We start from the raw sequence: 12,535 nt of genomic DNA, 5'->3' as shown, positions 1-12,535 counted from the left end.
TACAAACTTACTTGATACATGCGTATATGTGATACTCAAATGATGTGGCAGCGTTAAGTATAATTTTAATTATATCAGAAATGTGTAACAAAGTATTTGATTTAAAAAATTGATACGATAGATCTAAAATATGACATATTATGTCATTTTGTATTATAGTTGTATGTAAGACAATTTAATTTATACTTGAAAATATATAGAAAATATATATCTTCTGTAAATCGATTTATAATACACTTTAAAAGACAAAAATAAAGATTTTCATTTTACAATTAATATCAATGATTATATTTGCGCCATCTACGTTGCATAAACGTATTACAAACGGTACGAATGTTTATAAAATTTCCCTAAACTAACTAGGGGGTTTGACCAATTCGCGTATTCGATCGCTGTAATGTCTAGGGAAATAATACAAAAGATAAGATTATTTAGTAAAGATCTCTTTACCACTAATTTTTAATAAGATGTACGTACAATTTTCAAGGTAATTCTCAATGGCATTATATAGAATGTATTATTTTAAATGATTATTTAAATTATAGTATATATATGATCGAACGAAATATAAATATATATAATAAATTTCGATTAGCCAATAAGATATTTAACATTATAAGACCCAATTGTATAAATATTATTTTGTGCGATTGTAAGAAGCGCCATGCGGCTTGAACACAAGTACGCGTGTTGCTTTCCCGCGTGCAAATGGAAAGCATCCACCGTTGTGCGCTAGTAAGTGGATGTTCCTACATCGAGCTACGCCGAGTATGTGCATACGGTAGTTCGTGGCTTGGTGTTATGTAGGATACTGTCATGAGAAGAATTTGAAGCGAAAGTTTTGTTTTGTGTTCAAAGTTCAAAGGCGATAATCATTGGTAAAATGACTCAAACGGTGAAGGCTATTTTGTAGGGATTGATGAAATTAAAGAAACGAAAGAGTCTGTGCGCGCAGTGCATGAATATGCCCGCCAAGGTCTCAAAGAAGGTCGTAGGCATGATCATACGAAGCCGAAAGTCCATCATGAAGGATGGAGTCATTACGGTACTGAAAATTTCATTGAATTATATTTTAACGCACACAAGTGGTTAAAGTAATCCATGATCCCCCTATATTTTATATTTAATTGTCTTCTGGAATATTATGAAATCATAGAATGAGCACGAACAGTCTATGTAAAGGTCTATGTTTACTATTTTACGTACAGTTTATAATTATTATATAGAATATTTTCTCTTTTCAAATATGTTTAACAATCTTTATTTTAACACAATAATATCATACATTTGAAATTCATTTATTTTCAAAAGAAACAGTAAAACATGTGATATTTATAAACACAACTTACTTATGAAGATTATATTTCCTTTGTTTATTTTATCTTTTTCTTTAGTAACAAAGAAGTTGTTATTTTTCTATTGATTTCATTATATCACATTATACATGGAATATTTATTTCTTTTTTGATTGATCTTGTAATGGTATATAAATATTGTTAAGAACATTATCATATCTCTTCAAAAGACATATTCTTCTTTCATTTGTATGATATATTTCTACAGTACTGTTTTCTTTTAATTATAAGATAAGGATGATACAGTAAAGAACATTAGTAAACAAAGCTATAGTACATTATGCTTCTTTTCCAATCCTGTTAAAGCGTCTGATCTTAAGGGTTTTAGTTCTCTTTTTATTTCCCTTAAAGTTTTCATCTATAATGTTATTTAAACAGATTTGGTTTTTTTTTTAGTTTAACTCTTTCTTTTTAATTTGTTTTATTTTTTAAAACTTAAGAGTGACATTCGTATTATTAGGAAAATTAGATAAACTAAGTAATCAGTACAATATGGCAATGAAATTTTTTTCTAATCTATTGACATGAATTTCTTAAAAAAAAAAAAATATATATATATATATATGTTACATAAAGTATAATCTCGTTAATTAATTAATAAATGAAACAATAATATAATATATAATTTATATTATAATATCGTATAAAATAAAAATGTTAAAAGTGTGATGTAAAATGGAAGAAAAAGAGAATGGGAGAGAGAGAAAGAAAGAAAGAAAGAGAGAGAGAGAGAGAGAGAGAGAGAGAGAGAGAGAGAGAGAGAGAGAGAGAGAAAGGGTATCAAAGTTATAAAGATTAGTTAAGATGATATAAGAAAAAGAAAATATTATAAATAGTTGTCGCTATTCGACATTATTAAATCGATCGTACTACGGCTTTCTGTATAATAAAGTTTCCGTGTATATTGATCGGTGACAACTAATCGCCACGTACATACACGTACGCAGGTACAATTTTTAACGTGCATTTATCAAAAACATGACACAGAGAGATATAAACTTCTCCTGATTACTGAGAATAACTTTATTTTGGAAAGGGCAATAGTTTGGTACGTAATCGAAATCAGTGATTGAATACCATGAAGTGGTTATGATACTCCTGAAGTTATATCGAATCGAAACTGTTACGATGAACAGAGTATAGAATGGTACAAGAGTAGTAGAGTGGGGATCAGTGGGAGAGAGTTGCAATGCAGTGGTTTGTGTTCTCGCGGATATTTTCATATAATCATAATCAAAATAAGGAAAATTTGTTAAATACCAAATTTAGAAAATTTCTTTTGAAATATGTGATCGTATGTAATTTAATGGAAATTGTATCGATTAATGTACGGGACTTTGAAAGACGTTAGGGAACGAAATGGAGTATGCCTCCACCCGACGTAAAAATTGGTCTTCGATATGCGTGTTACGATTTCTAAAGAGATACGTCAATCGTTGAATATTTTTGATATTCTCGGAAATTCAATTTTCGTAAACGGACATCGTGTAATCGTATATCGGACATTAATTGTCGCGATTGCGGAACCGCATGACGTCACGCCTCGACCGTGAGTTCCGAAGTCAAGGCTGCAGAGGTTCACCTGTCAAAAGATATCGGAACATTAAGATATTTCATGCCAATTCGGAAATTTGCCCTGAATTTTGAAATATTCACCGATGTATCGTATTATCGAATTATATCGTGTCCTAAGATTAAACGATACAAATTGCGAAAAAAGTTTGTAAAAGGGAATACTACGCAGGATAATTATTGGCAGGCTTTAAAAAAATTTTTATCAGCAAGCTATGTACTATTGTATAAGAAGGATCTCTGGTATTTATATGAAAGTTTATTCCTTATTGAGTGTGATTATCATATACGAAAAAGCAGGAAATATTATAAAAATGTGTACGAGCAGATGATTTATCGTTCCAATTTGAGGGATCATAAAAAAAAATTCAAAATTATAAGAATAAAATTTCACAAAGATAAAGATAAATGAGTTGAAATGTGCGTTGCACTGCCGATCAAGTAATTTTTGATGCTTCTTAAGCGGTCACAGAAATAAATTCTGGCATTCATAGATAAGTGAAAAAGCTAAAGATAGCCATCCTTTTAGATATATCCTTTTGCTTCATTTCTGGAAAGAATTAGCGTTCTTCGTGGCACTGATGTGAAGTGATGTTCCTTTTTAAAGGTTGTACAAAAAACTTGCAAAGAATACTCATTTGCACTTATAATGCTTGTGATATATATTAAGAAATAAGTTAACTCCATCAATAATGAAATTTACTTCTTAAATGTAATATAATTACTTAAGATACAAAATAAATTAGCACAAAGAACATGGTGCTTGACTTAATCAGTTATATAAAATAAATGTAAGAAAGGAAAGATAAACTTTATATGATCTGAATATTTGGTCAAAGAAGACTGTGGAAATAGATCACACAAATTGCTTAAGAAAAGTGCGTGCACATATATAAATGTACTTATAAATAAATATATCCGATGTGGTATTATTATTCGGTGTAATTTATATTCAAAGATAATGCAATAAAATTATATTCATAACATGATCTTAACAAATAAAAGTGTGATTAAACAAAAGTATGAGAAAAAATATATAGACAAAGATACATTTTTAAGATTTTAGTCTACAAAAGGTTGAGCGCGTAATTTTTTCAAGATAAGTCAAAGATTTATGAGATGCAAACAAATATTTGTATTATATGGATTTCCACGAAAGATAAAATGATCAAGTAAATAATTAAGTATGAGAAAAAATACGTATAGTAATAATTCTTAGGGGTCATGCCCCCTGGGGCAAAAGGGGGAGCAGAGGGCTTGGGCCCTTCCTGTTCTGATATTCACAATAGTCAAGAACATGCTATTGCAAAATTTACACCTCCTCTTACATTTGCCCAGCAATGCTACAGGCACCTTAAGGTTTCATTTTACGATTTATAATTCCATTACTTCTAATTCTATAGCTGATAATAAATTATTGCTATTTAATAATATTGTATATTCTTTTATTTCACAGAGTTCTGGAGTAGGAGAGGCAAGCGTATATCATGCATTGGTTGTAATATTTTTGGAATTTTTTGCATGGGGTTTATTAACCATGCCTATCATTTCTGTATTAAATGAAACATTTCCGGATCATACGTTCCTCATGAATGGTTTAATAATGGGCATCAAAGGGATTTTATCTTTCCTTTCGGCACCATTAATTGGTGCTTTATCAGATGTGTGGGGTCGAAAATTTTTCTTACTTATCACAGTGGCCTTCACCTGTGCACCAATTCCACTAATGAGCATAAACACATGGTGGTTTTTTGCTATGATTTCAATAAGCGGTGTTTTTGCTTGTACTTTTTCTGTAGTATTCGCATATGTTGCCGATGTTACAGAAGAAAATCAAAGATCATTGGCATATGGTTTAGTAAGTACTATTTTTTTTTTATATCACATTTTTTTAAAAGCACATTTTTTTAATAATATCTTTTTAACTATATCTTTATAAATTAATTTAATCGTTTTAGGTTTCTGCAACTTTTGCTGCTAGTATGGTAATTAGCCCAGCTTTAGGAGCTTATACCATGACAAAATATGGAGAAAATTTGGCAGTTGCATTAGCAACAGCAATTGCAGTCTTAGATGTTTTTTTCATATTAGTAGCTGTACCTGAAAGTTTACCTGAAAAAGCAAGACCACCAGCACCCATATCTTGGGAGCAAGCTGATCCTTTTGCAGCCCTAGGAAAGGTAATAAATGTCTAAGAAACTTGGCAGCATATTAGAATTTCTATTATTAGAAATTTCTATTATTATTTTTAGTATTATGTCACATTTATAATTATCATTATTAATCATTGTGTTATTTTTTTATTATATCAGGTTGGAAAAGATCATACAATTTTGATGCTGTGCGTCACTGTGTTCCTGAGTTATCTTCCTGAGGCAGGTCAATATAGCTGTATTTTTGTCTACTTAAAATTGGCTATGGGATTTTCTGCTGCTATGGTGGCATGGTTTATTGCTGTGGTTGGAATATTAAGTGTGGGGGCTCAAATAATACTAGGACCTTTAATGAGAACCCTTGGTAGTAAACATACTATAATGTTGGGCCTTTTGTTTGAGATGTTACAACTCATGTGGTATGGCTTCGGTTCACAAATATGGTAATGTCACTTTTATAGTTATTTTCGTAATTAATTACATTTCCTGGAATATATCATTACTTTATATGGATTAATTTTTAAAGGATTTACGGTTATAAATATAAATTATTGTATAAATTAATTGCAATTTCAAGGATGATGTGGGCAGCAGGAGCTCTAGCATCTGTGTCAAGTATCACATATCCTGCAATTTCTGCATTTGTATCTATGCACTCGGATGCCGATAAGCAGGGTTTGGTACAAGGAATGGTGACTGGAATGCGTGGTCTCTGTAATGGTTTGGGACCTGCAATGTTTGGTGTAATATTCTATCTTTTTCATGTTGATCTCAATGATGATACACCCTCTCTACCCTTAAAACCATCTCTTTTGGATGAGAATAACAGAACGGGAACTGCCACACAACACCTTGATATTATGCCCCAGGTACTTCTTGATAAGTTATAAAGTATTGATATATCATATTGTATTAATGTTATATATATCTACTTAGCATACAATAATTATAATACAATATTTATTGGAGACAAAATTAAAAAATATTTTTTTCAGCTTGTACCAGGTCCGCCATTTGTATTTGGCGCATTACTAGTGATTTGTGCATTGCTGGTTGCTGCATTCATCCCTGAAACTACCACAATGGCAACAGGAGCATTACATCATCCATCCACCTCCCGGAGGCCCTCCGGTAAATACGCATATCAGAAATGTACGTTACAGGTTGCCACATACACTAAAAAACAAATGTGTTTGGTGGTGGGTTTATTTGGAAGTCATTGCTTCAGGGTTTTACATTGAAAGTAATATATATTTGCTAATATTAATAACTGCAATAATATTTAATTAAGTATATATTTTTCATTGCTTAGAAATAATTACTTTTAAAATATGTAATATATATGACTGTACACACGCACGCGCGCGCGTTTGTATTATCGATAAAATATATTAATTACAGATAAAAATGTTTCATTTTATATTCGAAAAGATTTATTTTAAATCAATAAAATATTTTTTACAGGTTTATCCTTGGACGTTCATTATGAGCCAGATAGGATGGGAAGTGGAAGAGGAAAGGTAGGACCACTATCACCACTAGTCGACAATTGCAACTCTGCTGCACTATAGCTGCTGATAAATTCAAAGACAGTTATTGTTCATGGGCAAGATATGTATTCTCACAAAATGACGAAACATTAATCAGTGAAGTGGTCACCGGTGTAAAGTGCACCAACTTCAAAGAGATTGTAATAGATTTGTCTATAATGTATTATACTATTTCTTTAAGTCATTAACTAAGCTTGATTTTAGGACTATCAATCAACTTAATGTTTAGGTTGTAATTTCCACAAGCAGTGCTTGTGTGACTAAGAAAGGGTTCTTCTTCAAAGCAGATACAGCCCTATTTGGAACAGAGTTTTGTTATATATATATATATAAAAAGGAAAAAAAAAAAAAGAAAAAAGAAAATGAAGAAAAAAATCAAGTTGCTCTGTTCTTTTAACAATTCTTGAATTGAATTATATTATATTAGAAGTCAGCAATTTTGAGACAACAATCATTGATCACTAGTTTGCGTAGCTTGCCAATAGCAATGCAGCACAAAATGGCAAGAAAAATGACAGTATTTTTAATAGACTTCTAAGTTGTGTCATATCCTTTATTTGAGTACCCTTTTATTGATTTAATATCTAATACAAAAAGAAAAACATGCAAATTTAATTTTTATTAGCTAATCGCTATATGATAATACACTTTGCGGATATACATTACATTGTAATGTCTATGAGAACATCCATTAATCATGCAAAAACATTAGGATGAAAATGGTAAAAAGTTTCATTTATTTCTTTCATGACACTCACACATTCCTGATAATAAATATGCAGTATATTCATAATAGAAAGTCACTGCTTTATATTGTAGAAAACATTGAAACCTTGAATACTTTTACCCCATTAGAAATTATATTTTTGAATACATAAACGTTTTTTCTTCTATTGTTGTCATAGCTACAATATTTAAAATGCGTAAATTTCACCAAAGTTAAGAGGTATGTTGTGTAATATTTTATTGTTTTATTATGAACATAGGTAATTCTATCATAGTGTTCATTATCAAGTAGGAGTAGTTGCGCACTTCTGTCTTTTTAATTAATTTATACACAATGATAACTTAATTTAAAGCATTTTACAGAATGTGTGAACTACTTTTTTTTCTGCACAAAATATCTATCATTTAGTGATTATAAATTGTCAGCATGAATGAAAAGGCCTTAATGAATATAACACAATTTATATAAATTTTGTCATCCTAAGGCAACAAGAAAAATTAAAGAAATTCTGATAAAACATTATTGTGTAGCCCTATTTTTAATTAAAAACTTTTAATATGACCAATGCGTTGATCATATATAAATTTAGTATTATATCATCAGCATTCAGGAATGTATTGGTAGAATACTTTATCTGTACACTGTCTCAAATTGTGAATGGCTCTGTTAAATTCAAATATTTTGTGTTTCTTAAGATTTTCAATAACAAATTAAATCATTAGATGAAATTATTTTTAGATAATTTATGATAATGAACATGAATTTTCAATTCATATCTGTATATATAAAATTTATCGAAGTTGTATTATTTCAAACAATATTTTACTTTAAGTACTTGGAATATAACACTTTCAATTGGTTGCATATATCATTCTTGCCTGGCTTGCATCAGATTGCTAATGCCATTATTAAAAGAAATAAACTAACAATAAGAATAAAAAGAAAGACATTTGGTCTTTTAATGCCAAAGAATGAGAAATAAAAGAAAATTGTTTTGGAAACTATGGTGGATATAGATAAGAAAACAATATATTTCTGCAGAAAATGTTGGATATGCCAGTAAGACATACACTTTTATATGATCTCAACTTTCTCCAAGAATTTTTCTGTTTTCTAATTTAATAATGTTCCATTTAATGACTGTTTCAGAGTTGAGTTAAAAAGTTTTGAAATTACTATTGACAAAATAATGAAACAAATTGGAGTAGTCTATTATTCAATTTCTTTTTCCTTCTTTTCGTTATTTAGATAAAAATTAATTTTGTATATATATATATGTATATATATAAGGAAAGCTTTTGCAAAATATAAAATTGTTCTATATTAATATTAAAATTGAGCAGCAGATTTCTTGGAGAATGCAAGTATAAATAGTACAGACACAAATGTACACTGTTGTTGTGTTAATTCCTAGAAATCCTTTAGTAACATGCTCTTATTCACTGGAGTACATATATACAATTGTATCATACAGCAAAACATCATGAGATGAATAGAAAGAATATAATGTTAAATATAAGTAGGTACTAATGTCATGGCTTAACTCTTTGCTGAGTTAAGTAATTGTATATGTACAATGTATGATGGGTGCGCTAATAAAAAAAAGTAAATATTTTTAAGATAAAAGAAGGTATGCTTAAGAGAATAGCTCTTTTTTCATGGTTTTTCTTTTTTTTTTTTTTATTATTATTTTTTTTTTTTTTAATTATTTTCTCATGTTTTACAGATTTGTAGAATATAGTTCCTCATATTATGTACTCTGTGTTATATTCACTGTATTTTGTGAAATAGATGTTAGTGTAGAACCACTTTGCTGCCAAGATTCTATTGCTTTATTTACTATTAATTCAGACGTTTTTTCAGTTATCTAAAAAAAAATATATATATTAAATAATTATTAAACGATATTTATAAACTATAGTTGTATTTAATAATTAATTTACATTATTGATTGTATTCAACACACTGTCTATAGTGTCAGTGCGCAATAGAAAACGCCTAAGAGTGGTTAACATAATCACAGCCACGAACACCAAAATTTTATATGCTCCTACAGTTATTTTGTCCCATATCCTATAATTAGAAAATCAATCATTGCATTGTTATAGTATAATGATGATTACAGTTTATTATGTAAGTTTATAATGTATATTGTAATAATTCTTCCAATTATTTGATTAACATTTTATTATAAATTATAATATATATACTTGGCTATTGATCCATTACATATTGTGCCTGCAAAACACGAGTAAAACCACATATCAAATGGAAGATTATGAAGAGCTTCAATTCTGGCCAGATGCTTAGATAATTCTGGATCTTCTCTTTCTAATAATGTACATGTACATTCTTGTAATCTACCAACTTCTGCATGAAATTTTTGTACCTGATTCAAAAGTCCACATAGTATCCAATATACATCTACTAATTTATCTTGTCCAGAATCTGTATCTATGATATGCCAGAGCGCCTCAGCCATTCTGCTCATTGCCCTAATACAAATGTAATCTAAATTGTACATTGCATTTGTACAATAGTTAGAATATGTTTAGCAAATTGCTTTTACGTATATTATATTTTTATATATATATTATAATAAATACCGCTAACCTATATAAAGATGATTCCAATTGAGTACTCATATCTATTTTTGTTCGTCTTGTTCGTAAAAGCCACATTGTAAGAAGCATTAAATGTGGTTTTGCATTGTATTCCATAAACTTTGTTACTTTGAGTGCTTTCTGTAAATCTTCAAATTCTGCTTTACGTTGTTTCATTATAAATTCATGGCTTTCTATATAAATAGGTATAACGTCAAGTAATATTTTCCATATTAAATTTCTATACATAGCAGGGACAGTGAATCTTAAACAGAACTGCTTGAGTTTCATTTTATCAAATGGATGTTCTTTTAACAATATCTCCAATGACTTTTTTTCTTCCACACTGCGAAATCCTACCTAAAATATAGAAAGATACAATATTAGATTGTATGTTTTAAGTGAAAATTTATATTCAACAATTACAAAAGTGAGAAACTAAAATTATTTAATGACATATATTAAACAAAATAAGTTAATTATAAAAGTTTATATTCGTTTACCTTCTCATAATAAGAAGATCGAAAATTACGTTCATCTGTCATTTTGTTAATAATTAAAATTTTTTATAAAGTATTGTTAAAAAAACATATCATTTATGAAGTCTATAATAATCGCTGACTATTTACATATTTTATTTCACATATATTAAAAATTAGCCATACTTTTACAATCTTAATAAACTATACAAGTAATAATTAAACTAATTTATAACAAAGTAGTATTCAAGATTATAACTGTGTAACATATGCTATCAGCTGATCGTGTTATACACGCACATGAGCAAATATCAAACAGAATCTATGATCAGCTATATACAATAGCCAATCATATTTTGTTTTTAAACACATGTGATTGGTGGACAATTCTCGAGAATACTTATTTGAATTTTTCGCCAGATGGCGACACTTCACTATAAATAATTCTGGTTACGGTCTTACAAATTAATTTCACTATTATTTAAACAATTTTTAATATACAGCGGAATAGGATAGATTAATATTTAAACAATAGTTCATTTATATAAACATTAAAAATACGATAAGGCGCGTGGGACTTAGAATAATTTTAAATTAATATTTCGATACTTAAAATTTTCATCTTGGAGTAGTTGGCCTTGCGTAATATAAACATAAACACGCTTTTTCTTAACTTTGACAGTCCTCGAGTTAGTTCTCTCTTGCACTTGTACACGTTGAGAATCTCATTTTCTAAACGCGTAAAGTTATAAATTAATACTTTCGATAATTTTATAATTATTTAAACAATCTTTAATGTAGACATAATACAATAAACTAATATTTAAACAATAGTATATTCCTTAAACATTATAAAGATCGTAAAGAACGAGAAAATTAAGATCATTTTAATGTAAAATTTCAGTGCTTTAAATTTTAATCTCGAGGTTATTGGCTTTGCGTAATATAAACATACATAGTCTATCTATTAACTCTGACAATTACCGAGTTATTTTCATTTTGCACTCCGAAGTATGCACATCTAAACTCACTCTTTCTAAACGCGAAAACTTATAATATAATATTTTCAATAACTTTTCAATTATTTTTACAATATTTATTGTACATATAGTACGGTAAACTAATATTTAAACAATAGTACATTCACTTAAACATTAAAAAATCGGAAACGCGCGAAGAATTAAAGATAATATTAATATGAAATTCCAAAATTCAAAAATTGTTGGCCTTATGTAATAGAAAACAAACGCATCTTTCCTAAACTTTGATAATTAGTAAATTAGTACTCACTTGCATTCCGACGTGTGAACATCGCGATCTTACTTTATAAAACTAAAATTCATAAACTAATATACTCGATAATTTTATAATTATTTAAACAATATATAATATATGCGGACTACACTAATAATAATTACATAAAACAATAGTACCTTTGCTTAAACAATAAAAAGAAGTTAACGAGCCATAAATATAAAGTAATATTGATATTGAATAAAAATATTTTAAATATTCACCTTGTGGTTGATGGTCTTGTGTAATATAAACATAAACACGCTTTCTCTTAACTTTGACAGCTTCCGAGTTAGTTCTTTCTTGCACACCTACGTGTGCACATCGTGATACTCATCTTCTAAACGCGAAAACTTAAAAATTAACACTTTCGCAAATTTTATAATTATTTAAACAATATTTCAAGTACGCGCGATAGAGTAAAATAATAATGAAACACTAAAGCATTTATTTAAACATTAAAAATACTTAAACGCGCAACGGACTTAAAATAATTTACATATAAAGTTCCATTATTTTTAAATTTCAATTTGGGGGAAGTCGGCCTTGTGTAATATAAACACAAACACACTTTTTCTTAACTTTGGCAGCTTTTAATTAGTTTTCTCTTGCTCTCCGACCTGTGCACATCGTAATTCTCTTTTCTAAACGCAAAATTTTTAAAATTAACGATTATCGATAATTTTATAATTATTTAAACGATTTTTATTGCACGCGGGATAGAATAGGGTAATATTTAAACAATAGTACATTTATTTAAACATTAAAAAGTCTGAATCGCGCGCGGTACTTAAAATAATTTT

General features: G+C 28.8%; 2 protein-coding genes across 5 annotated transcripts; one reads left to right on the top strand and one right to left on the bottom strand.

Moving 5' to 3' along the window:
* The first annotated feature begins 705 nt into the window (after positions 1-705).
* LOC118439880 (solute carrier family 71 member 1) lies at positions 706-7,046 on the top strand. 4 transcript variants are annotated; one of them, XR_014982520.1, is made up of 8 exons: positions 2,133-4,286; positions 4,384-4,785; positions 4,886-5,107; positions 5,240-5,523; positions 5,658-5,949; positions 6,076-6,232; positions 6,545-6,770; positions 6,835-7,046. XR_014982520.1 is itself a non-coding variant. In XM_035862118.2 (7 exons), exons 1-7 carry the CDS (start codon positions 920-922, stop codon positions 6,649-6,651), a joined length of 1,590 nt encoding a protein of 529 aa, XP_035718011.1. In that variant the 5' UTR covers positions 706-919; the 3' UTR covers positions 6,652-7,046. The 4 variants fall into 4 exon arrangements, 3 of the variants coding, with proteins under 3 accessions (XP_035718011.1, XP_035718012.1, XP_035718010.1); XM_035862118.2 differs by lacking the exon at positions 2,133-4,286 and adding an exon at positions 706-1,045 and having other exon boundaries at positions 6,545-7,046; XM_035862119.2 differs by having other exon boundaries at positions 2,132-4,286; positions 6,076-6,211; positions 6,545-7,046.
* Positions 7,047-9,008: 1,962 nt separating this feature from the next.
* Positions 9,009-10,732, bottom strand: TBC1d7 (TBC1 domain family member 7). Its single transcript, XM_035862120.2, has 5 exons — positions 10,464-10,732; positions 9,971-10,320; positions 9,568-9,852; positions 9,301-9,430; positions 9,009-9,224 (listed from the first exon to the last, which is right to left on the bottom strand). The coding sequence occupies exons 1-5, from the start codon at positions 10,503-10,505 to the stop codon at positions 9,108-9,110; spliced, it is 924 nt and encodes a 307-aa protein (XP_035718013.1). The 5' UTR covers positions 10,506-10,732; the 3' UTR covers positions 9,009-9,107.
* Between the last annotated feature and the right edge of the window lie 1,803 nt (positions 10,733-12,535).

The sequence above is a fragment of the Vespa mandarinia genome, chromosome 9 (genome assembly GCF_050613455.1).
Source record: "Vespa mandarinia isolate Hongniang chromosome 9, ASM5061345v1, whole genome shotgun sequence".
Lineage (NCBI taxonomy): Eukaryota > Metazoa > Arthropoda > Insecta > Hymenoptera > Vespidae > Vespa > Vespa mandarinia.
This window is presented reverse-complemented; position numbering and strand designations above follow the sequence as displayed.

Bases quoted from the DNA above. Each gene is read 5' to 3' on its own strand.
- LOC118439880 (XM_035862117.2), top strand. From the start codon at position 4,152: ATGCCCCCTGGGGCAAAAGGGGGAGCAGAGGGCTTGGGCCCTTCCTGT. The intron at 4,786-4,885 runs GTAAGTACTATT...TAATCGTTTTAG, and splicing joins GATCATTGGCATATGGTTTA to GTTTCTGCAACTTTTGCTGC. The intron at 5,950-6,075 runs GTACTTCTTGAT...TATTTTTTTCAG, and splicing joins ACCTTGATATTATGCCCCAG to CTTGTACCAGGTCCGCCATT.
- TBC1d7 (XM_035862120.2), bottom strand. From the start codon at position 10,505: ATGACAGATGAACGTAATTTTCGATCTTCTTATTATGAGAAG. The intron at 10,321-10,463 runs GTAAACGAATAT...TCTATATTTTAG, and splicing joins GATCTTCTTATTATGAGAAG to GTAGGATTTCGCAGTGTGGA. The intron at 9,853-9,970 runs GTTAGCGGTATT...CATTTGTATTAG, and splicing joins TTGGAATCATCTTTATATAG to GGCAATGAGCAGAATGGCTG.